At 44.2% G+C, this 23,211-nt stretch overlaps 1 protein-coding gene across 1 annotated transcript; it reads right to left on the bottom strand.

The window, feature by feature from the left end:
* Window positions 1–10,993: 10,993 nt before the first annotated feature.
* On the bottom strand, window positions 10,994–14,075 carry LOC311148016 (voltage-gated potassium channel regulatory subunit KCNG1-like; the record flags this gene model as incomplete). The annotated part of the gene is made up of 2 exons (XM_084184899.1): window positions 10,994–11,761; window positions 13,266–14,075. The coding sequence occupies 2 exons, from the start codon at window positions 14,073–14,075 to the stop codon at window positions 10,994–10,996; spliced, it is 1,578 nt and encodes a 525-aa protein (XP_084041025.1).
* Between the last annotated feature and the right edge of the window lie 9,136 nt (window positions 14,076–23,211).

Raw genomic sequence — 23,211 nt, 5'->3', positions numbered from 1 at the left:
CATCTGAAACAGTTTGTGCATATATTATGACGACATTTTGTGACGTTTTTGGTGCATTACCGCCACCTACCGTACTGGAATGTGGGCCAGAGACCGGCAGAAACTAAATCCTATCTGCCAACCCCGTTTCTCTTAAAAAAGATAACAAAATATTTGAGACTATATCTAATGACGTTCTGCTCAATATACTCTTTAAACTAATTTCCTGTGTCACCTTCTCCCTCATACTAGATATCAGCCTCTCTCTTTACCTCTGCCCACAATGTAGCGATACATTTTTTTTGTTTTTTTTGTTTTTTTCACCTTTATTTAACCAGGTAAGCCAGTTGAGAACAAGTTCTCATTGACAACTGCGACCTGGCCAAGATAAAGCAAAGCAGTGCAATAAAAACAACAGAGTTACATATGGGGTAAAAAACATAAAGTCAAAAATACAACAGAAAATATATATACAGTGTGTGCAAATGTAGCAAGTTATGGAGGTAAGGCAATAAATAGGCTATAGTGCAAAATAATTACAATAGTATTAACACTGGAATGCTAGATGTGCAAGAGATGATGTGCAAATAGAGATACTGGGGTGCAAAAGAGCAAAATAAATAACAATATAGGGATGAGGTAGTTGGGTGGGCTAATTTCAGATGGGCTGTGTACAGGTGCAGTGATCGGTAAGGTGCTCTGACAACTGATGCTTAAAGTTAGTGAGGGAGATAAGAGTCTCCAGCTTCAGAGATTTTTGCAATTCGTTCCAGTCATACATGCTCCACAGTCTCTGTTTCCTGGCAATAATCTCACTTTCCTGTTAGATGCTTTCCTATCACATTTAAGGTATTATTCAACTGGCTGTGTCCCACCCTTAATCTTGTAAAAATAGCCTCCTCCCCTCGTCGACTTTCCTCTGTACTTGAAATAAATGCCTGCCCTTAGTCAAATCAAAACCCAAATCAAATCAAATTGTATTTGTCACATACACGTGTTTAGCATATGTTATAGTGGGTGTAGCAAAATGAATGTGCTTCTAGCTCCGACAGTGCAGTAATATCTAACAATTTCACAACATATACCCAATACACACAAAAAAGTAAGGAATGGGATTTAAGAATATATACATATATGGACAAGCAATGACAGAGCGGCATGGACTAAGATACAGAATATCAATTTCTTAAAGTGGCCAGTGATTTCAATAGGCAGCAGCAGCCTCTAATGTGCTAGTGATGGCTATTTAGCAGTCTGATGGCCTTGAGATAGAAGCTGTTTTTCATTCTCTCGGTCCCAGCTCTGATGCACCTGTACTGACCTCGCCTTCTGGATGATAGCGAGGTGAACAGGCAGTGGCTCGGGTGGTTGATGTCCTTGATGATCTTTTTGGCCTTCCTGTGACATCGGGTGCTGTATGTGTCTTGGAGGGTGGGTAGTTTGCCCCCGGTAATGCGTTCGGCAGACCGCACCATCCTCTGGAGATCCCTGCGGTTGTGGGCGGTGCAGTTGCCGTACCAGGCGGTGATACAGCCCGAAAGGATGCTCTCAATTGTGCATCTGTAAAAGTTTGTGAGGGTTTTAGGTGATAAGCCACATTTCTTCAGCCTCCTGAGGTTGAAGAGGCTCTGTTGCGCCGCCTTCACCACACTGTCTGCGTGGGTGGACCATTTCAGTTTGTCGTGATGTGTACGCCAAGGAACTTGAAGCTTTCCTCCTTCTCCACTGCGGTCCCGTCGATGTGGACAGGGGGGTGCACCCTCTGCTGTTTCCTGAAGTCCACGATCATCTCCTTTGTTTTGTTGATGTTGAGTGAGAGGTTATTTTCCTGGCACCACACTCCCATTCTCTCTATTCCACTTCTCCTGTCATCTCTGCACCATCACTGTCCATATCAGGCTTTTTGCCTCTGCCTTGCTCATTGAAACTACAACATCAACATCCCCACTAGTAACTGCTTGTTTAGCCAGTACATCAACTGCCTTGTTCCCCTCCACCCCCACATGGGCTGGGATTCAAGTAAATCTTATTGGTTTACCCATCTCTCTAATCCTGCCATGGGTATGTAGCACCTCATAAAGCAGGTCTTGTCTGCTACGTGAGCTAAAGGACTGGAGACTCATCAACACTGCACATGAATCAGAGCAAATAAACTTCTCTGTCTGGCTCAACTTCCTCCACCCACTTTCCCACCACTCTCTCAATGTGTTCTGCCCAGGTCAGTCTAGTGTCAAAGTATACCCCAAGGAACCTGAAGGCCTCCACCCTCTCCAAGTTTCTCCCATATAACCTCAAGCATAGATAATCTCCCAGCTTCCTCCTGGTAAAGAAAACTGTCTGAGTTTTCTCTACAGAGAACCTGAATCCCCACATTAATGCCCACCGCTCTACTTCATCAATTCCTTCCTGTACCTTCCTGACTATGTATGGCACATTTCTTCCCCTCTTCCAAAAGGCCTCATCATCTGAAAAGAACGACCTCCCAATATCCGGCTGTACCTGAGAGTAAACATAACTGATCATGATTGAGAACAACAGAGGACTAATCACGCTCCCTTGAGGTGTACTTTTATCCACCAGGTAGCTGCCTGATAGAGACTTCCCCACTCTCACTTGGATAGACCTTCCAAACAGGAAATCATTTATCCAGTTGTAAATTCTTCCTCCTACCCCCATAATATCAAGCTTGATTAACAACCACTCCTTCCACATCATATCATACGCCTTGTCTACATAAAAAAAGACAGCTACAACCGTCTCCTTGTTCACCTGAGCCTTCCTGACCCCTGCTTCTAAGCAGAGTACTGGGTCCATAGTTTCCCTACCCTTCCTGAACCCACTCTGATGTGGTGTTACTAGCCACCTACTCTCCAGGAAGGAAGTTAGCCTCTCCGTAATCATATGTTCCATAATCTTACATACATGTGATGTTAAAGCTATTGGCTGATAGCTTGTTGGCCTCATTGGGTCCTACCCTGGCTTCCGGATTGGTGCCACTACTGCCTCCTTCCAGCTGCCTGGTAGTTTCGCCTCCTCCCACACTCTGTTGTACAACAACAATACCTTATCCAGTGCCTCATCACTAAGATGGGCCAACATAACATAGCACACCTCATCTTTCCCAGGTGAAGTTAACCCAGCCTTACCTATTGCTCTTTTCACCTCTGCCCTGGTAAATGGTGCATTCAACGCATCATTTCCATCCTCCCTCCTATCCAGCACTCCAGGATGCTCCTCTCTCGTTCTCGTTCTCTCTCTCCCCCTCTGCCCCTCCTCTAACAAATCTGCAGAGCTATGCACTTGGACAAACGCTTTGTCCATCATCTGTGCCTTCTCCTCATCTGTTATTGCCACATCTTTCCCCCTCGTCAACGCTGGATAATCCCACTCATCCTCTTAATCATCCACCTCACTTCTCCCACAGGTGTCACCCTTCCAATGGTGTCACAGAACCGATGCAACATGACCTCTTTGCCTGACGAATAGTTCTCCTCACCAGGGCCTGGGCCTGCTTATACTGAATCAGATGTTGGAAGTTATGCGTCCTTTTCAGTACTCTAAATGCCCTGTTCCTACTCCTCACCATTGCCCCATACTCCTCCGTCCACCATGGGACTGCTTTCCTCCTCCTCCTCCCTGAACTCTTAGGTATAGCCTCAGTAGCTGCCCCCACTAACGCTGTTCTCACCCAGTTATTCATACTATCCACATCCCCTCTCATATCAACCTGAGCCATCACCTGCTCACTCAGCTCCTGAAACTGATCCCACTTTGCCCTTCCTGCCTACATCCACTGACACCTCCTACTGCCTTCGGCCTACTGTGCAAACTATAGGGTAATGATCACTCCCTACTGTTGACTCCTCCCATACCTCCCACTCACAGATTCCTGCCATCACACTAGATACCAGAGTGAGGTCCAAGGCAGACTCTTTCCCTGTGGCTACATCAATCCTGGTCCCTCAGACATCATTCAGGCACACCATATCTCTCATTTCTATCAAATTTTAATTACAGACTCGAGTCTTCTTGGGTATGATGCTACAAGCTTGGCACACCTGTATTTGGGGAGTTTCTCCCATTCTTCTCTGCAGATCCTTTTAAGCTCTGTCAGGTTGGATGGGGAGCGTTGCTGCACAGCTATTTGCAGGTCTCTCCAGATATGCTTGATCGGGTTCAAGTCCGGGCTCTGGCTGGGCCACTCAAGGACATTCAGAGACTTGTCCTCAAGCCACTCCTGTGTTGTCTTGGCTGTGTGCTTAGGGTCATAGTCCTGTTGGAAGGTGAACCTTCGCCCCAGTCTGAGGTCCTGAGCGCTCTGGAGCAGGTTTTCATCAAGGATCTCTCTGTACTTTGCACCATTCATCTTTCCCTCGATTCTGACTAGTCTCCCAGTCCCTGCCGCTGAAAAACATCCCCACAGCATGATGCTGCCACCACCTTGCTTCACCGTGGTTCCAGGTGGTTCCAGGTTTCCTCCAGACGTGACACTTCGCATTCAGGCCAAAGAGTTCAATCTTGGTTTCATCAGACCAAATAATCTTGTTTAGGTGCCTTTTGGCAAACTCCAAGAGGGCTGTCATGTGCCTTTTACTGAGGAGTGGTTTCCGTCTGGCCACTCTACCATTGGTGGAGTGCTGCAGAGATGGTTGTCCTTCTGGAAGGTTCTCCCATCTCCACAGAGGAACTCTGGAGCACTGTCAGAGTAACCATCGGGTTCTTGGTCACCTCCCTAACCATGGCCCTTCTCCCATGATTGCTCAGTTTGGCCGGGTGGCCAGCTATAGGAAGTCTTGGTGGTTCCAAACTTCTTCCATTTAAGAATGATGGAGGCCACTGTGTTCTTGGGGACCTTCAATGCTGCAGAAATATTTTGGTACCCTTCACCAGAACTGTGTCTCGACACAATCCTGTCTCAGAGCTCTATGGACAATTCCTTCAACCTCATGGCTTGGTTTTTTATCTGACATGCACTGTCAACTGTCGGACCTTATGTAGACAGGTGTGTGGCTTTCCAAATCATGTCCAATCAATTGAATCTATCACAGGTGGACTCCAATGAAGTTGTAGAAAGATCTCAAGGATGATCAATTGAAACAGGATGCACCTGAGCTCAATTTCGAGTCTCATAGAAAAGGGTTTGAATACTTATGTAAATAAGGTATTTCTGTTTTTTATTTACATTTCTAAAAACCTGTTTTCGCTTTGTCATTATGGGGTATTGTGTGTAGATTGATGAGGAAAAACTACGGCTGTAACGTAACAAAATGTGGAAAAGTCAATGGGTCTGAATGCTTTCCGAATGCACTGTATTCCTGTTCAATACCTTTGCCTAGCATCCTGTAAGGAAGTCCTTGCTTTACGAAGGTGGTACATCCCCCCCCCCCCCCCCCCTACATCTCTGTCCCTACGAACCCTACATATCCCTGTATGATAAACTCCACAGTCGGTTTGAGCCATGTTTCCTGCACACAAATCACATCTGGCTTAGCTTACCATACGTTCTGAACGGATGCTTCAGCTTCATAGCCCCTGTGACGTGTCTGGGTTACCCCGTGTATATTATGGAGGTCCGCAAACAAACGTTAGAGGTGCATGCCGCCACCTGCTGTACTGGAGTGTGTAGTCAATCACAGTTTACAGACTAAATACATAAACAAACAAACAAGCAAACAAACATTAAAATAAACCCTCCTATCTAATCCTGTACTAAGCAAATAAAGAGCCCTAATAACTTCTATCAAACCCTCCTATCCCCCAATTCTCTTCCAACCCCCCCATCCCCGTCCAACCTCAATAAACCCACACATCAATCTTTCCCTCTCTTCCACATACCAGTACTTACAACAAGACATCAACACATGCTTCAATGTTTCATCAACCATACACTCCGTACGCAAACCATTCGCATGCTTTCCAACACAGATATAGTAACGAGTACAATGTCCTAGACGCAACCGAGCAAACACCACCTCTTCCTTCCTAATCTGACCCTTGAATCTTGGTCCACCAACCTTTCTTTGGATGGCATATAAATGCTGGCCCTTTGGCTCTGAGTCCCACCTCTTCTGCCACACATTTATCATAATGGCTCTAATTGGCTATTTTCTCGTTTTTCAAGCAAAGGTCTTTTAAGGGAGTATGCGAGGCACAGACGTTCACTTCGCCTAGCCGAGTTCTGCTAGGACCAAACCTAGTATGCTGACACCTTAGCGGAAGGATTTAGAGTGAATGGTTCCGCATTTAAGCACCGCCTGCAAACAGGGGAAGTCTGCACACATGCGCTATTTTGGAGGTATCAACAATTTTGACATTGGCTGTGATTGGGATAAGGCTGGACATATACACAATTAGATATGCATTTATTATACATAATGATGCATACATCAACCAATGACTGCATGCCCCGTCATTGAGTGTGTCATCGACTGACAGATTGCTATAACATATCATTTGGTTCGCTGATATGTAAAATACCTATCCAGGCGTTGTAAGATCTGGCAGGCGTCGGCAATGCCTGGGCAGAGGAATGCGGCCATTGACAATTTGCAGTCAGATGGGCACAGCCTCTGAATGAGTTGGATTCTCATCCTTCTAGGGAGTTTTTTTGTTGTTGCCACTGTGCTGCTGAAGATTTGTCAGTGCAGATACTTTGCATTTTAAAATTCTCTATTCTCTAAGTGAGTGTTCACGTTGGGCCATGTAGGAGCCATTTTGGCCTGCTTGTGTGTCTCATTTAACGTGTGGTGTAGTTGTCTGTTTTAGGGGTGTTTTAACTTCTTGTACACTAGGAGCACTCTCACAGGGTTATGGCAGGTACGAGCTCTGCAAATCCTTTAGGGGACGCAAAAAGACAATACAGACTCAAACTTGAAGTGCTGTTTGACAACTCAGACTCACGTCACATGTGGCAAGGACTACAGACTATCACAGACTACTTGAATAAATTCGGCATGCCAACCCGACTTTTACTATTTCTTATTGTTGTTGCATTGTCAAGAAGGAACCTGCAAGTAAGCATTTCATCGGATGATGTACACCTTCCTAATTCTCTCAAGGCTTAAAAATCCTTCTTTAACCTGTCTCCTCCCCATCATCTACACTGATTGAAGTGGATTTAACAAGTGGCATCAATAAGGGATTATAGCTTTCACCTGGATTCACCTGGTCAGTCTATGTCATGGAAAGAGCAGGTGTTCTTAATGTTTTCTATACTCAGTGTATACCATGCGTATCCCATACACACAACTAATAAAAAACTTGAATTTATGGGTCACTGGTTACATGATTACATGTACTCAGGTGACCAGGAAGTGTTAGTACAAGTGAGAGGGGAAAACATGGTTGGACACACTCTTTTCACGGCACTTCGATACAGCTAGGACCTGAAGTGATTTTCGATAACTGACAAGACTACGTCGGCGAGTGGATAAATCGCCTCTACCCTCCGTTCTTTTGGCGAATGTGCAATCACTGGAGAATAAACTGGACGAGCTCCAAACGAGACTATCCTATCAACGTGATCTGAACAACTGTAATATCCTATGTTTCTCCGAGTCGTGGCTGAACAAGGACATGGAAAATATAAATCTAACTGGTTATTCTATAAATCGGCATCACCGCTTGGTATGGCAACTGCTTGGCCTCCGACCGTAAGGCTCTATCCAGGACCTCTACAGTGCACTCGGAAAGTATTCAGACCCCTTGACTTTTTCCACATTTTGTTACATTACAGCCTTATTCTAAAATGGATTAAATAAATACAAATTCTCATTAATCTACACACAATACCCCATAATGACAAAGCGAAAACAGGTTTTTAGAATTTTTTTCACATTTATAAAAAACAAATACTGAAATACCTTATTTACATACGTATTCAGACCCTTTGCTATGAGACTCGAAATTGAGCTCAGGTGCATCCTGTTTCCATTGATCATCCTTGAGATGTTTCTACAACTTGATTGGAGTCCACCTGTGGTAAATTCAATTGATTGGACATGATCTGGAAAGGCACACACCTGTCTATATATGATCCCACAATTGACAGTGCATGTCAGAGCAATAACCAAGCCATGAGGTCAAAGGAATTGTCCGTAGAGCTCTGAGACAGGATTGTTTTGAGGCACAGATCTGGGGAAGGGTACAAAAAACATTTATGCAGCATTGAAGGTCCCGAAGAACACAGTGGCCTCCATCATTCTTAAATGGAAGAAGTTTGGAACCACCAAGACTCTTCCTGTGACGAGTACTGATATACGAAGAGGCAGGATGCAGACGCAGGAATTAACAAGGTCAAGGTTTACTTAATAATGAGAAAGAGAATTACAAAGAGAGAGTAAACAACACAACACTTAACAATCACACACAACACAGTACTGAACAGTCCAGGGCTAAATAGGGGTGGTGATGAGATGATGAGGTGCAGGTGCGCTGGAGGTGATTAGGTTGCATTGGGTTTCCATTCCGGTGTTGCAAACGTGGTGCGCTCAGACCGGTGGCTCAGTAGACCGGCGAATCAGAGCGCCGGAGGTTCCTCTGTGGAGATGAGAGAACCTTCCAGAAGGACAACCATCTCTGCAGCACTCCACCAATCAGGCCTTTCTGGTAGAGTGGCCAGATGGAAGCCACTCCGCAGTAAAAGGCACATGACAGCCTGCTTGGAGTTTGCCAAAAGGCATCTAAATGACTCTCAGACCATGAGAAACAAGATTCTCTGGTCTGATGAAACCAAGATTAAACTCTTCGGTCTGAATGCGAAGCGTCAAGTCTGAAGGAAACCAGGCACAGCTCATAACCTGGCCAATACCATCCCTACGGTGAAGCCTGGTGGTTGCAGCATCATGCTGTGGGGATGTTTTTCAGAGGTAGGGACTGGGAGACTAGTCAGGATCGAGGGAAAGATGAACAGAGAAAAGTACAGAGAGATCCTTGATGTAAACCTGCTCCAGAGCACTCAGGACCTCAGACTGGGGCGAAGGTTCTCCTTCTAACAGGACAACGACCCTAAGCACACAGCCAAGACAACGCAGGAGTGGCTTCGGGACAAGTCTCTGAATGTCCTTGAGTGGCCCGGCCAGAGCCTGGACTTGAACCCGATCTAACATCTCTGGAGAGACCTGAAAATAGCTGTGCAGCGACGCTCCCCATCCAACCTGACAGAGCTTGAGAGGATCTGCAGAGAAGAATGGGAGAACTCCCCAAATACAGGTGTGCCAAGCTTGTAGCTTCATACCCAAGAAGACTCGAGGCTGTAATCGCTGCCAAAGGTGCTTCAACAAAGTACTGAGCAAAGGTTCTGAATACTTATGTAAATGTGATATGTTTTTGCTTTGTCATTATGGGGTATTGTGTGTAGATTGATGAGGAAAAAAACAGTTTCATCAATTTTAGAATGTGACTGTAACGTAACAACATGTGGAAAAAGTCAAGGGGTCTGAATACTTTCCGAAGGCACTGTATACCAGGCGATGTCAGAGGAAGGCCCTAAAAATAGTCAAAGACTCCAGCTACCCAAGTCATAGACTGTTCTCTCTGCTACTGCACTGCAAACGGTACTGGGACCCAAAGGCTCCTGAACAGCTTCTACCCCTAAGCCATACGACTGCTGAACAGTTAATCAAATAGCTACCCGGACTATTTGCATTGACCCCCTTTGTTTTGCACTGACTCTCTTGCACTGTCTCTATGCACACTCGCTGGACCCTACCGACACACTCATACATACTACACTGACACACCAACACACACATACACACACACACACACACACACACACACACACACACACACACACACACACACACACACACACACACTTTCACCCTCTACACTTACGCTGCTGTTACTCTGTTTATTATCTATCCTGATTGCCTAGACACTTTAACCCCTACCTAAATGTACATATTACCTCAATTACCTCAACTACCTCATACCCATGCACATTGACTCAGTAACGGTACTCCTTGCATATAGCCTCGTTATTGTTATTTTATTGTGTTACTATTTCCTTTTTTCATTTAGCACATTTTTCTTACTTTTAAATCTGCATTGTTGGGAAAGGGCTCGTAAGTAAGCATCTCATGGTAAAGTCTACACCTGTTGTATTCAGCGCATGTGACAAATAAGATTTGATTTGATTTGATTTAAAGTTGCTGTGTTTTGAAAATAGACTTATAAATGGTTAGGAAGTAGCAAAAAAGTAAGTGAAATTACAAATAAGTCCAAGCAATCATGAGGCAGATCAGCTTCAGTTCAGTTAAACTTTAAAGAGAAAAATAAGTTCAAAACATTTAGCAATCAACAGCAAAAAAATAAAACAAATGTAAGATTTTATACACAATAATTACTATGTTTTTAGAAATACATTTGGGAGAGACGGAGCACATAATAACTACGTACAGATACATATTCCTTCATTGTTTCATACAGAAAATTGCAACACAGTGCTGGGCACCAATACACCTAACTAACTGGACTCACGCTTTACAATTGAGACACAAAAATGAATAAGAAATCGATCACATATTACATGAAGCCTATACTGTACGTCCATGTTATTTTTGATAAATTACTTTATGGAATATTATGTACTGTTATGTCAATCATCTAATATGGTTTATTATAATCTTGTTTCTGCTATTGTGCAGATCTTCTGGTTTCCGGGAACATTTCCGGCCTCTATTAAATCATAATGCTGTAGACAGAGATGACGTCATCCACATAAGAATAATAAACTCAACAAATGGAAGCAGCGCATTGCCAGGTCCTCTTACTTAACCCCTCTTTTATCGCTGTCAGTTTGTCTCTCTGTCTATAGTCTCTCTGTGCTTTGTTTCCTTGATCTCTTCTCATCTTCCTCAGTCATTTGGGTCCCTGTTCACAGATGAAGTTGCCAAGTCCTAACCCCTCTTTTCTCTCATTCTCTTTGTGCGTTGTGCCCTTTAATCATCTCTCCTCCTCCTCCTCCTCCTCCTCCTCCTCCTCCTCCTCCTCCTCCTCCTCCTCCTCCTCCTCAGTTGTCCCTGGCCCCAGAGGAACCACAGCTGGGGTAGTCACTCTCCAGCGACATGTTGCTCCCCAGCCCACCCATCCTCCTGCGTAACAGGAAGTGTGTCCGTCTTTGCAGTAGCCTCTGCTGCTCCTGCTTCAGCTCCACGTAGGACCGGGAGAACGTATGGAAGATGGAGGTCACTGGGAATGCCATGAGAAGAATCCCGCTCAGGATACTGCTCAGAGCCACCACCTGACCCGGGATGCTCCTCGGAACCATGTCCCCGTAGCCCACCGTCGTCATGGTAATGACGGCCCACCAGTAGGTGGCAGGGATACTACTGAACTCATGGGTGGCGGCCATCTCGTTCTCGATGAGGTAGAGCAGCGGGGAGAAGAGGGCAATGGCCACGCAGAGGAAGAGGAGGAGTAATCCGAACTCCCGTGTGCAGCGCCGCGCAGTAAGCCCCAGAGTCTGCAGGCCCAATGAGTGGCGGGCCAGCCGCATCACGTACAGGATCCTCAGGGCACGGAGGACCCTGAGCACCAGACCCACCTTGTCCAGGTAACTGCTGCCCGAGCCCAGCTTCTTCTCCCCCTGGTAGCTGTCCACTACCAGGGTGATGTAGTAGGGCAAGATTGCCACCACGTCTATGAGGTTCAGAGGGCGTCTCAGGAAGGCTAGTTTGTCCCGGTCCTGGATGAAGCGCAGGGTGAACTCAAGGGAGAACCAGCCCACACACACCGTCTCCACGATGAAGATGTTGTAGCACATCTGGGAGCACTTGCCCTAAGAGACACAGGAGACACCGGTTAGCACATGTACATACACATCTAGCATTATGCATCTAGCATATACAACAGTGTTCTTCACCATTGGTCCTATAAGGCCACAGGGTTTGTAGGCTTTTGTTCTGAACTCATTCTGGACTTTTTGTTGTTGCAAGAATGTGGTTAGACACGAGAGGGAGCTATGTGCTGCCTAAAATCCAAGGGACATTATTGTGGTATACCAAACTCTATTCCTCAAATGTCAAATCGTAGACTGCAGGGCATCAAAACAGACTCTATTTATAACAGCCCATTATTTTCCAGTCACAGCTTGTTGCCAATCTTTTCATGATAAACTCCAAGATTGCACCTTCTCTGTTCTCTGCTCCGATGGTTCTGTTCAGAGTGAGGTGTTGTGAGTGTAGGTGTTGCTTTATTCAGCTACATAAAATATGAGAGTTCAATGTACTGAAACAAAAACCTGACAAAACTCCTGAATGTAGTTATCACCAGAGAATGCTCTCCAAGCCTGAAGGTTATGTATTATTTGGGAGGTTGTTTCTAAGAATTTTTTCAGTGAAGATGTTTCAATTGAGCATATTAAACGATTAACCAATTCAAAGCACATACAGTATAATATCAAATGGCCTTTGAGTTGATTCTATTTCAGAAGAAAGCATGCAGTATTATTATGAAACACTCCCACACAGTCGGAAATGTATCATGTCTACACAGAATGTACAATAAGCTTTTTTTCAGACAGAACAGCTTTTAGAAAGCAAAATACTCCTCTTCATTTAATTCTAACCGTGTAACAATATAATATATCAGGGATACAACTTTGGAATGCACTGCTCAGGTATCAGCCTTTGGAGCCCCATATAAAATCATTCCCCTCTGGGGTAATGAATTACCATCTGGGAACAAAAACATGTTCCATAATGGTTACATTCAGGTAACTGAGGCTAAAGACAAATTAATTGCTTTTGCTCCACCTGCAAGTACTCTCCTAGAACTCACAATGAAACCAGAGAAGTGCAGTGTGTGTGTGTGTGTGTGTGTGTGTGTATGTGTGTGTGACTCCAATTTTCGATTCATTTAATTTTTATCTGGCTACCGAGGCCAGAAAAAGTTAATTACCGCAGTGATTGAAGTCAGCCATGATAATGAGCACCTAAATTAGATTAGAACAAGACTTTTCCAAATGTTTCAGACGTGTTTTCTTTGCAAATTAGAAGCGTCTTCTGATGCCCACGCACGTAATCAATTATTACTTTTACTTGCCAAATACTCTTTGAGCTTTGATATTTAAAAAACGTTATTTACAATTTCAAAGTGCAGGCTTTGTTATCAAAGGTCGGGGAATGGAATTCTGTGTAGATGTAATGGCTATGTTAGTAATTATGTAATAAGTATGGTGTAATTATTATGTCCATATGTAATAACTATGTAATAACCATGGTGAGAGTGTATGACCTGTTGACCTGTGCTGACGCCTCCTAGTCCTCACGATGTCCACCTACCTGCTCCTCCTCCTCTCTCATGGCTGGCATGGTACTGATGGACAGGTTGACAGCTGTGATGGTGACAAACAGCACCGACAAACAGGCAAAGATCTTCCCTGGCAGGCCTGAGTGAGGCCTCTCCACCATGTCTCTCAGCTTGTTCATATAATGTCCCATCCGGGTCTCTGTAGCCAGGCCGGCGCTGCCCCTGCGGTGCCCACTGTCGGTGTCCATCATCAGCTCCTCCTCCTCGTCCTCCTGGGCGGCCCGCTCCAGCTCGTCACACTCCTCCACCCGCTGGATGAGGCGGCGACGGCAGCACCACTCTAGGTTCTCCTCAGGAACCCCCCAGTAGAGCAGCTCCTCCCTGAAGGAGAGAGCACACATCTCCCTGAGGGACCGCAGCTTCCCGGCCCTCAGGAAGGTCAGGATGGTGCGGAAGGCACAGGGCGAACGGTCGAAGAAGTACTCGTTGCTAGCAACGTCGTAATCGTCACAGACGCACATGATCTCATCAAAGCTGCTGCAGAGGCGCAGCTGGCCCAGTCGGGACAGGGGGAAGTCCTCCAAGGTGGTCCATGGTAATTGATAACGCAGCCCGCCCACATTGATAATGGCGTGGAGTTTACGGGCAGCGGAGAGCGAGGTGGAGTTGGTGAGGAGATGGTCTGGGTCTTCAGGGAGAAGCTGGGCCCGTTTGTAGTAGGCCCCCTTGAGGGCCTCCTGCTCTGACAGGGGCGGGGGTTGAGGGAGGAGGAGGGAGGCATTGGAGGCACAGCTCAGAGCGCTGTAGTCATAGTCTGAGCCGTCGCCTGCCAGCAGAGTCATCTTTACCTATACAGGCACAGAACCTCCATGTGCACTCCCACCGCAGCTCACATTCCTGTGGTCAACCTCTCACAGACACACCTTTACCTTCTGGAGGGAAAGGACAAAAAAATCAACTAATCATAATCTCTTATGAAAAGTGTACATGTACTATACACTGTTAAAAATACTCTTAAACAGATTGTTAGAACCTTGTTAGAACCTATGGTTCTCGAGGGAAATATGGCCTTTTAGAATGTAAAACGTTTCTTGACCCTTGCATTAAAGGGATAGTTCACCCAAATTACAAAATGACATTAGTTTCCTTACCTTGTAACCAGTTTATGGACAAGGTATGACAGTAATCCATGCTTTGGTTTATTTTACAAATGATAAAGTTGTAGCATTTGTGGCACAAATCCCATTCAAGTCATGGGACCGATATTAGCATTTTTCGAGCATCATGTCCAAATAAAGTATCTAAAATTGATTGTGAAGCTCAACAAAGTCACTTATAGATCATTTGAATGTGATGCACGAAAAATGCTAATATCGGTCCCATGACTTGAATGGGATTTGAGCCAATGGAAACCATGCCAGCCACTGCCAGGTAAACTAAACCAAAACAAGGATTGCTGTCATACCTTGTCTATAGAATGCTTACATGGTAAGGAAACCAATGTGTCATTTTGTAATTTGGGAGAACTATCCCTTTAAGAGTACAAGCCACCGACATACTTTAGGTATATTGAGCCTCTTTTGTCAGTGCCCCGGGGCCCCAAATGCAGTAGTCAGGTCCTGTCTTTTGTATTTGCTTGAAGCTTAATGTCATACAGTATATCAACCCTAAGGACATTTTCTCCACCACCCCTCCACCCACAAGTTATCGTGCCACTTTTTCTGAGGTAACCTGAAGTTGAACCTCAACCTTACTTTTTTCTAACATTACTTATTTGCATTTAACTGAATAAGACCTACAATATATTTGGTAGTGTAGCTTGCTAGTTAGCTACATTTATATTGTTTCTGCTTTGAGTTGGCTGGTAGCATATCAAATTGTAGTTGGCTGGGAAGCTAACTGCTCATTCCTGTCTATGCAACTCAGTGAACATTTCTCTTTGTAGGCAGAGCCAGTGGTGACCCGTCATTCAGGGCAGGTGGGGCAGAGCCGCATACAAACATGGTCTCTTTTTTGCTTTCTTGAGTAAGGCAGTTCCAAAATGCAGGTGTTTCAGCCTAGCTCAGTGCTTTCTGTGATGGTGGGGCAGCCAGAGCAAAATATGGAGCGTAGGGGTTGGTAATGTTCTCTAGTTGCGCCGTGATTGGCTCAGTTGTCTGTCACTCATGGGGACACTAAGTCACTGCAAAATCTATGGGTAGAGCTAGAAAATTCAAGCCCCTTTGGTGCTGTTATAGAGTAACATTAGAAGAGCCCATCCAAAAAGGCTCAAGGTCATTGGCCACAGATATAATGATGTCAAATCACGTTATATCTACCGTAGCTTTGATTGGACTGATCATGTCGACATCATACTTTCAAAATCTTAGCTAGCAATCCAGCAGTCATCATCATGAATCAAGTCGACAATCTACTGACAAATCCTTTTCAATCCTTGTCATATGAAGATAAATTATGATGATAAAACGTATCGGTGCTCATCAGCCATTGGACATAAACATTACACAACAAGTTGGAAATCGCAAATTCAACAATGAGTGGTTTGGAAGGAATCAGTGGCTAACTGCAAGCGTTGCAAAGAAATCACTAGCCTGTGAGTGGGTGTGTGGTCCAAGTCTGGGTTTAAAAGGATAAACATTCAACACGATTGGCCAGAAAAGGTTGAATACATTGGCCGTGCTGTCAATCCAGCATGACTTCTGCCATGTTCAAAACAACTGGAAACTCGGAACTGGGAAATCTCAGGCTTCAGTGAGTTCATGACAACTCGGAACTCGGAAAGAAACTAGCTCTGACTGGGAAAATACGTTTTGAATGGTCATCCAACTCGGAATTCCAAGTCGGGAACTAAGGCCTCTTTCTAGAGCTCTGACCTGAAGATCACTGACGTCATGATTTGACCTTGTTATTTTCAGAGTTCCCAGTCGTCTTGAAAGCACCATAAATCCAGAGAATGCCAAACTTCGATGACAAAGTTTGATGACAAAATTTGCCCATGAAGGACCGCCGCGCCAACTTCCTATTCAAGTGAGCACAGCACAACAAGGTGAGTCCAGAAATGTATTGTATGCTGCTGCATAAATGATGTAATATGCCAGGGAGATATGTATACTGTAGCTAAGAAAGTAATACTAAGTGTAGGTTGTGTAGTAAGGTGTTAGCCCATGTGCCTCACCCTAGTAATTTGGTCCCTTTCCCCCTCCTAACTTAGCCTACTGTTCTGACTTGTGTTGGGATCTATTTTCTTACAACTAGATGTGATGCCTAGCTTAGAAAGAATACATTAATGATTAAACATAATAGGTTTGTGCTGTACTGATACAGATTGTTTAACATAACAAGCTGTGATTAATGTGAGGAACCGTTAGGGGGTAGGCTGAGACAGACTTGTGACTCACACACACACTGCCTCTTTGTTAAACCGCTCAAGGACATGTGTTCTGCTACAATGAAGAAGAACAAACTATGTCTGAGGTTGCTGACTCGAGACAAGTTGTAAAAATAACAACTAATGCCCGGCAACAGTGAAGCGCCAAAGGGATGGGACCAGCCTGTGCGCCATCGATAGGTTGGGTAAGTTTAAACCACACCCAGCCTCTACTCTGACAGGCCCAGCAGGGAGCGGGAACTATCTCTGTCAGAGTATTTAAAGAAGAACTTATAACAATAGCTCAGTTCTCTGTCTGCCCTGCGTGGTGTTTCAGTGGGCCCGTATATACGAACATCATATTTACCATTCAAGTGTTTGCATTAATTAAAATACTAGTCTATTTTAGAAGACATGTATTGACCTCTTTTTGTTCCTATACCAGATTCGAATTGACGCAACTTAACACTTGGTGGTCCACATGTAGCCTATAGCCTATCAGTGGCCTTGATTCCCGGGAGTTCAGTTTCAGTTAGTCTATGACCCCAGCATGTTGTGTGGTCAGAAACATGCTTTCCCCATCCTGATGAGCATTTCCATAGTTTTCCCTCCTGCTGAACCTTTCCTCCTGTGGACTGAATCCCTGTATGTCTGATGTTTAATTGTGCGTGCATCTAAACGTAAGTGCCTTGAGATCTGTGTCATATTATGTGGAGCTAAGTTTTGTGGTCTATTGTGTATAATTACCGTGTGTTGAGCTTGTTAGCTAGCTTGCGCTCCTGCCAGCGTTAGCACTACCGTTAGCATTTTGAATTGGAATGCATGAGCATCTAGCATGACTGTTAGCGATTAGCCGTTTATTAGCATTTATCATTTATGGTGCTGGGCTATTTTCTATTCTATATATATCACTCATGCTCATTGTATTTATATTATGTATACGTTTCAACATTACTGTAATGTTTATTTGAGCACATTTGCCTGAGTTTCATGTGTACAAGTCTAATAGATTGTGTAGTCTATTGCCATGTGACTAGGCTTATGCCTGCTGTAGTGTATAGCCTTTGCTGTTATATACTTACCTGTGCTAGCTTATACAGTCATGGCATTCATATTATAGCAGTGCTATAGCCTACATTTTCTTTATCCACTTTCCTTTCAGAAGCACATTGTTAATGTCAGGTATCCCTGGACATGATTCTCAGTTATCTGAACCATGAGTGGTCAGATGTGTGTTTGATGTGTGTGTGGATGTGGACATCTTCTTCCATTAAACTCCCCTTAACCTGAACATCCGCCTCATCCTTGTTCTGACCGGACATTCTGTAGTGGTTGCTACCGGCCTTAAGCCAGCACCTAAGGTTTCTTATTACATTCATGGTCCTTTGATTCTCTACAACACTCCATTCTATTTTACAGCTTTCATTGTCTTTTTATATGCCCCCCTTTATTTATCCTACGGGTTTGACTTGGTGTACAGGAAGAGTGCTGTAAGAATGGCCCATGTTCTGATTTCTGTCGCTGTACATTTCAAAAGTGCTGAACAAATAGTTATATTGACTACGTCCGTCCTAGCTCGCTCTTTAATGTCTTAATCAAAATGACGGATTGCCTCTTATCCGCTCGTCTTCCCCTTATGCCATAGTTTGTACATCTCAATTGTCAGGTGAAACCACATTTGTCTAAGCAAGTCAGCCATATCAGCTATGTTTTTTTTTAATGCAGTAAATGAGGCTGAATAAACTGTTTCGCTGCCAGACAAGGCTCCGCTGATAGCCAGGTGTAGCAGTGGTAAGGATTCACTCCATGGTGCTGAAAAGAAAGCTCTGCTGTTGGGACAGCTTTATGTAGGCCCTAACAGTTTGTGGGCACCGTTTGTCACCGTTATATTGCAATTAATGTATTGTTTAGTGTTGTGTTGGGTAGTGTCTTTTTGAGTTTGCCCCACCAAGATTTACACGCTAAATTCGCCGCTGGCAGAGCAAACCCGTTTTGGTGATTTCTGGTATATCATCAACATAAATCAATTAAAGCCCGTTTTTGAACTAATTCAGCAGTTTTTACCTGATTAAGTACAATAGCAATGGAAATTCATGTTGAAAGTTCAAATTATATTCCTAAAACTTGGGAAAAAAATATCTAAAAATGTTTTATTGTCACATACCCCGGATAGGTGCAGTGAAATGTGTTGTTTTACAGCATGGGTTTTAGTTTTTTTCTTTTCAATTAAGACCTATACAACCAGGTGAGGGGAGTTCCTTACTAATTTGTGGCCTTAATTCATCTATCAAGTACAAGGGTGGAGCGAAGGCACTCTGTGGATTGAGTTTGATGTGTTTTACAGGGTCAGCCATAGTAGTACGGTGCCCCTGGAGCGATTTAGTGCCAAGTGCCTTGCTCAAGGGCACATCAACAGATTTTTCACCTTGTCGGCTCGGGTATTCGAACCAGAGACCTTTCGGTAAATAGCCCAATGTCAAAGCACAGTTTTAAAGTGTCCAAATCAAAAACCAATATGCAGAAACAGTTTGTGATATATTGAAAACCTAAACATAAAATGTACTATCTACACATACATGTGCAACAATAGTAATCATATTCCTTGTATTTTTTTTAATGAGCACCTTATAAACCGCACATGCACCAAAAATCCTGTTTTGTCAAGTGGCAATACATTAGTGATCGTTTTGGGGAGGGTGAGTGGGGTCACCAAAACAGAAAGTAGAAGTGGTAGAAGTTACTAGGGATTTATTTGGTTTTTATTTTATTTTCATAGTAGGACAGAATTGGGCAGATCATGATTGATCGTACATTCCAACACAGTAGGTGGCGGCATGCCCTTAGAGTAAACAATTGTTTGCGGACCGCCATGATATAATAGAAGAGGAAGAGAAACGCAACACTGTTTTGTCAATCACTCATCGATTATCACGTTGAAATCAATTGCTCGAGAGGGGGGAGATTAGGTTGCACGTCCTGTTAAAACTAACACAGCTCAAAATCCACAATAAATCAGGTAATGTTTTAGAGGACAATTTGTAGAAGACAGCTAGCTACATTTTGAAGTGTTGCATTTTGATTCAAGTAGGTCGCCAACTCGGTAAGTGTAACGCAACACTGTTGTTAATCACTTCTATCTATCACGCTAAAATCAATAGAACAGGGAACAAACGTTTGGGATGTAGCGCAGTTTAAACTAACATTATTCAAAGGCCACACGGAAACTTGGAATAACCGATGGTTGGTTAGATGAAGACTTTTAGGCTTATATCTATACTTTGGAATGGTGAATGTTGATTTCGGGAGGCTGCCATCATTGAAAAGGGAACAAACCACTTTTTCTGTTAACTTCAACGAATCACAACCCGCCATAGGATATCAACAGTGACAACGGTTGGCTGCTATTTAAGTAATAGTTTGACTTTCAAATATGTGTATTGGTGTGGGACCGGCCCGAATTATCCGTTCCATTTGAGAAAGGAAATGGTAGCTGCATTCTAAGTCCTGCGACCCACAGTGCAGCGCATATGACAAAATCCTAAGTAAAATTTTTATTTGATTACATTTCTCTAAAACAGGCTATAGGCTACATGTGCACCATCAAGTCAGAACAGTAGGCTAAGTTAAGAGGGGAAAAGGGACCAAATTATTAGGGTGAGGCACATGGGCTACTAACAGCTTACTACACAACATACACTTAGTATTACTTTCTTGGCTGCAGTATACATATCTCCCTGGTATATTAAATCATTTATGCAGCAGCATACAGTGAGGGAAAAAAGTATTTGATCCCCTGCTGATTTTGTACGTTTGCCCACTGACAAAGAAATGATCAGTCTATAATTTCAATGGTAGGTTTATTTGAACAGTGAGAGACAGAATAACAACAAAAAAATCCAGAAAAACGCATGTCAAAAATGTTATAAATTGATTTGCATTTTAATGTGGGAAATAAGTATTTGACCCCCTCTCAATCAGAAAGATTTCTGGCTCCCAGGTGTCTTTTATACAGGTAACAAGCTGAGATTAGGAGCTCACTCTTAAAGGGAGTGCTCCTAATCTCAGTTTGTTACCTGTATAAAAGACACCTGTCCACAGAAGCAATCAATCAATCAGATTCCAAACTCTCCACCATGGCCAAGACCAAAGAGCTCTCCAATGATGTCAGGGACAAGATTGTAGACCTACACAAGGCTGGAATGGGCTACAAGACCATTACCAAGCAGCTTGGTAAGAAGGTGACAACAGTTGGTGCGATTATTCGCAAATGGAAGAAACACAAAATAACTGTCAATCTCCCTCGGCCTGGGGCTCCATGCAAGATCTCACCTCGTGGAGTTGTATTGATCAGGAGAACGGTGAGGAATCAGCCCAGAACTACACGGGAGGATCTTGTCAATGATCTCAAGGCAGCTGGGAGCATAGTCACCAAGAAAACAATTGGTAACACACTACGCCGTGAAGGACTGAAATCCTGCAGTGCCCGCAAGGTCCCCCTGCTCAAGAAAGCACATATACAGGGCCGTCTGAAGTTTGCCAATGAACATCTGAATGATTCAGAGGAGAACTGGGTGAGGACCTCCTTCCCTCAGCCAGGGCATTGAAAATGGGTTGTGGATGGGTTTTCCAGCATGACAATGACCCAAAACACACAGCCAAGGCAACAAAGGAGTGGCTCTAGAAGAAGCACATTAAGGTCCTGGAGTGGCCTAGCCAGTCTAAAGACCTTAATCCCATAGAAAATCTGTGGAGGGAGCTGAAGGTTTGAGTTGCCAAATGTCAGCCTCGAAACCTTAATGACTTGGAGAAGATCTGCAAAGAGCCGTGGGACAAAATCCCTCCTGAGATGTGTGCAAACCTGGTGGCCAACTACAAGAAACGTCTGACCTCTGTGATTGCCAATAAGCGTTTTGCCACCAAGTACTAAGTCATGTTTTGCAGAGGGGTCAAATACTTTTTTCCCTCACTGTACAATACATTTTTGGACTCACCTTGTTGTGCTGTGCTCAATTGAACAGGGAGGTGGCGTGGCGGTCCGTCTTGTGGGCTCTAGAAAGAGGCCCGAAATCCCGACTTGTAATTCCGAGTTGGTATCCAATTGGTAGTTACGATCTTGTCTCATCGCTGCAACTCCCCTACGGACTCAGCGAAGGTCGAGAGCCAAGCCGCACTGCTTCAAGACACACTGCTCGCTTAATCCGGAAGCCAGCCGCACAAATGTGTCGGAGGAAACACTGCCGAACTGACAATCGAAGACAGCTTGCAGGCACCCGTCTCGCCACAAGGAGTCGCTAGAGCACGATTAGACAAGGACATCCTGGCCGGCCAACCCCTCCCCTAACCCGGACGATGCTGGGCCAATTGTGCGCCGCCTCATGGGTCTCCCAGTCACAGCCAGCTGTGACACAGCCTGGGATCGAACCCGGGGCTGCAGTGGCGCCTTAGCTGACTTGATGCATGACGATGACTGCTTGTCTAGCTTGCTAGCTAAGATTTTGAAAGTATGACGTTGACATGATCAGTCCAATCAAAGCTACAGTAGATACAACGTGATTTGACGTAATTTTATCTGTGGCCAATGACCTTGAGCCTTCTTGGACGTAGTGTTCCCTTGAGTGACAGAACACTGAGCCAATCACGGCGCAACTAGAGAACATTACCAACCCCTGCGCTCCGTATTTTCCGCTGGCTGCCCACCACCACAGAAAGCACTGAGCTAGGCTGAAACACCTGCATTTTGGAGCTGCCTTACTCAAAAAAGCAAAAAAGAGACCATGTTTGTGTGGCATTATTAACTCAATTATTGTTATTTTTTGTACATTGTTTGCAAACTCATATGTGACACATATTAATGCCAAAATAACATGTAAAACAAGCAAAAAATTATAATTATATGCTTTTTCTTTTTTAGCTAAACAGGTGGGGCTCAAAACACCTGCCCTGAATGACAAGTCGCCACTGCACCAATCTGAGGTAAAAAGGATGTGTAATTTCCCACAATTCGATGTGGTCAAAACATCAACTTGTGTAATGTACAAGGCCCAAATCCCCGTCATTCGCATGAAAAAGAGACGGAGATATCGTGGACGTAGGTCGGGGTGCCTTGTAAGGATCCAACGGCGAGCGAATAAACTGCCTCTTCCATCAATCCTATTAGCCAATGTTCAATAATTTGAGAACAAATTGGACAACCTAAGATTACGGTTATCCTAACAATGGGACATTAAAAACGGTAATATCTTATGTTTCACCGAGTCGTGGTTAAACGACGACATGGATAAAAACGGTAATATCTTATGTTTCATCGAGTCGTGGTTAAACGACGACATGGACAACATACAGCTGACGGGATATACGCTACATCGGCAGGATAGAACGGCTGACTCCGGTAAGACAAGGGGTGGTGGTCTGTGAATATTTGTAAACAACAGTTGACGCACAAAATCTAATACTAAGGAAGTCTCGATGTTTTGCTCGCCTGAGGTAGAGTATCTCATGATAAGCTGTAGACCACACTATTTACCAAGAGACTTTTCATCTATATTTTTCGTGGCTGTCTATCTACCACCACAAACCGATGCTGGCATTAAGATTACACTCAATGAGCTGTA

Source organism: Coregonus lavaretus (genome assembly GCF_964263955.1).
Source record: "Coregonus lavaretus genome assembly, chromosome: 20".
Lineage (NCBI taxonomy): Eukaryota > Metazoa > Chordata > Actinopteri > Salmoniformes > Salmonidae > Coregonus > Coregonus lavaretus.
This window is presented reverse-complemented; position numbering and strand designations above follow the sequence as displayed.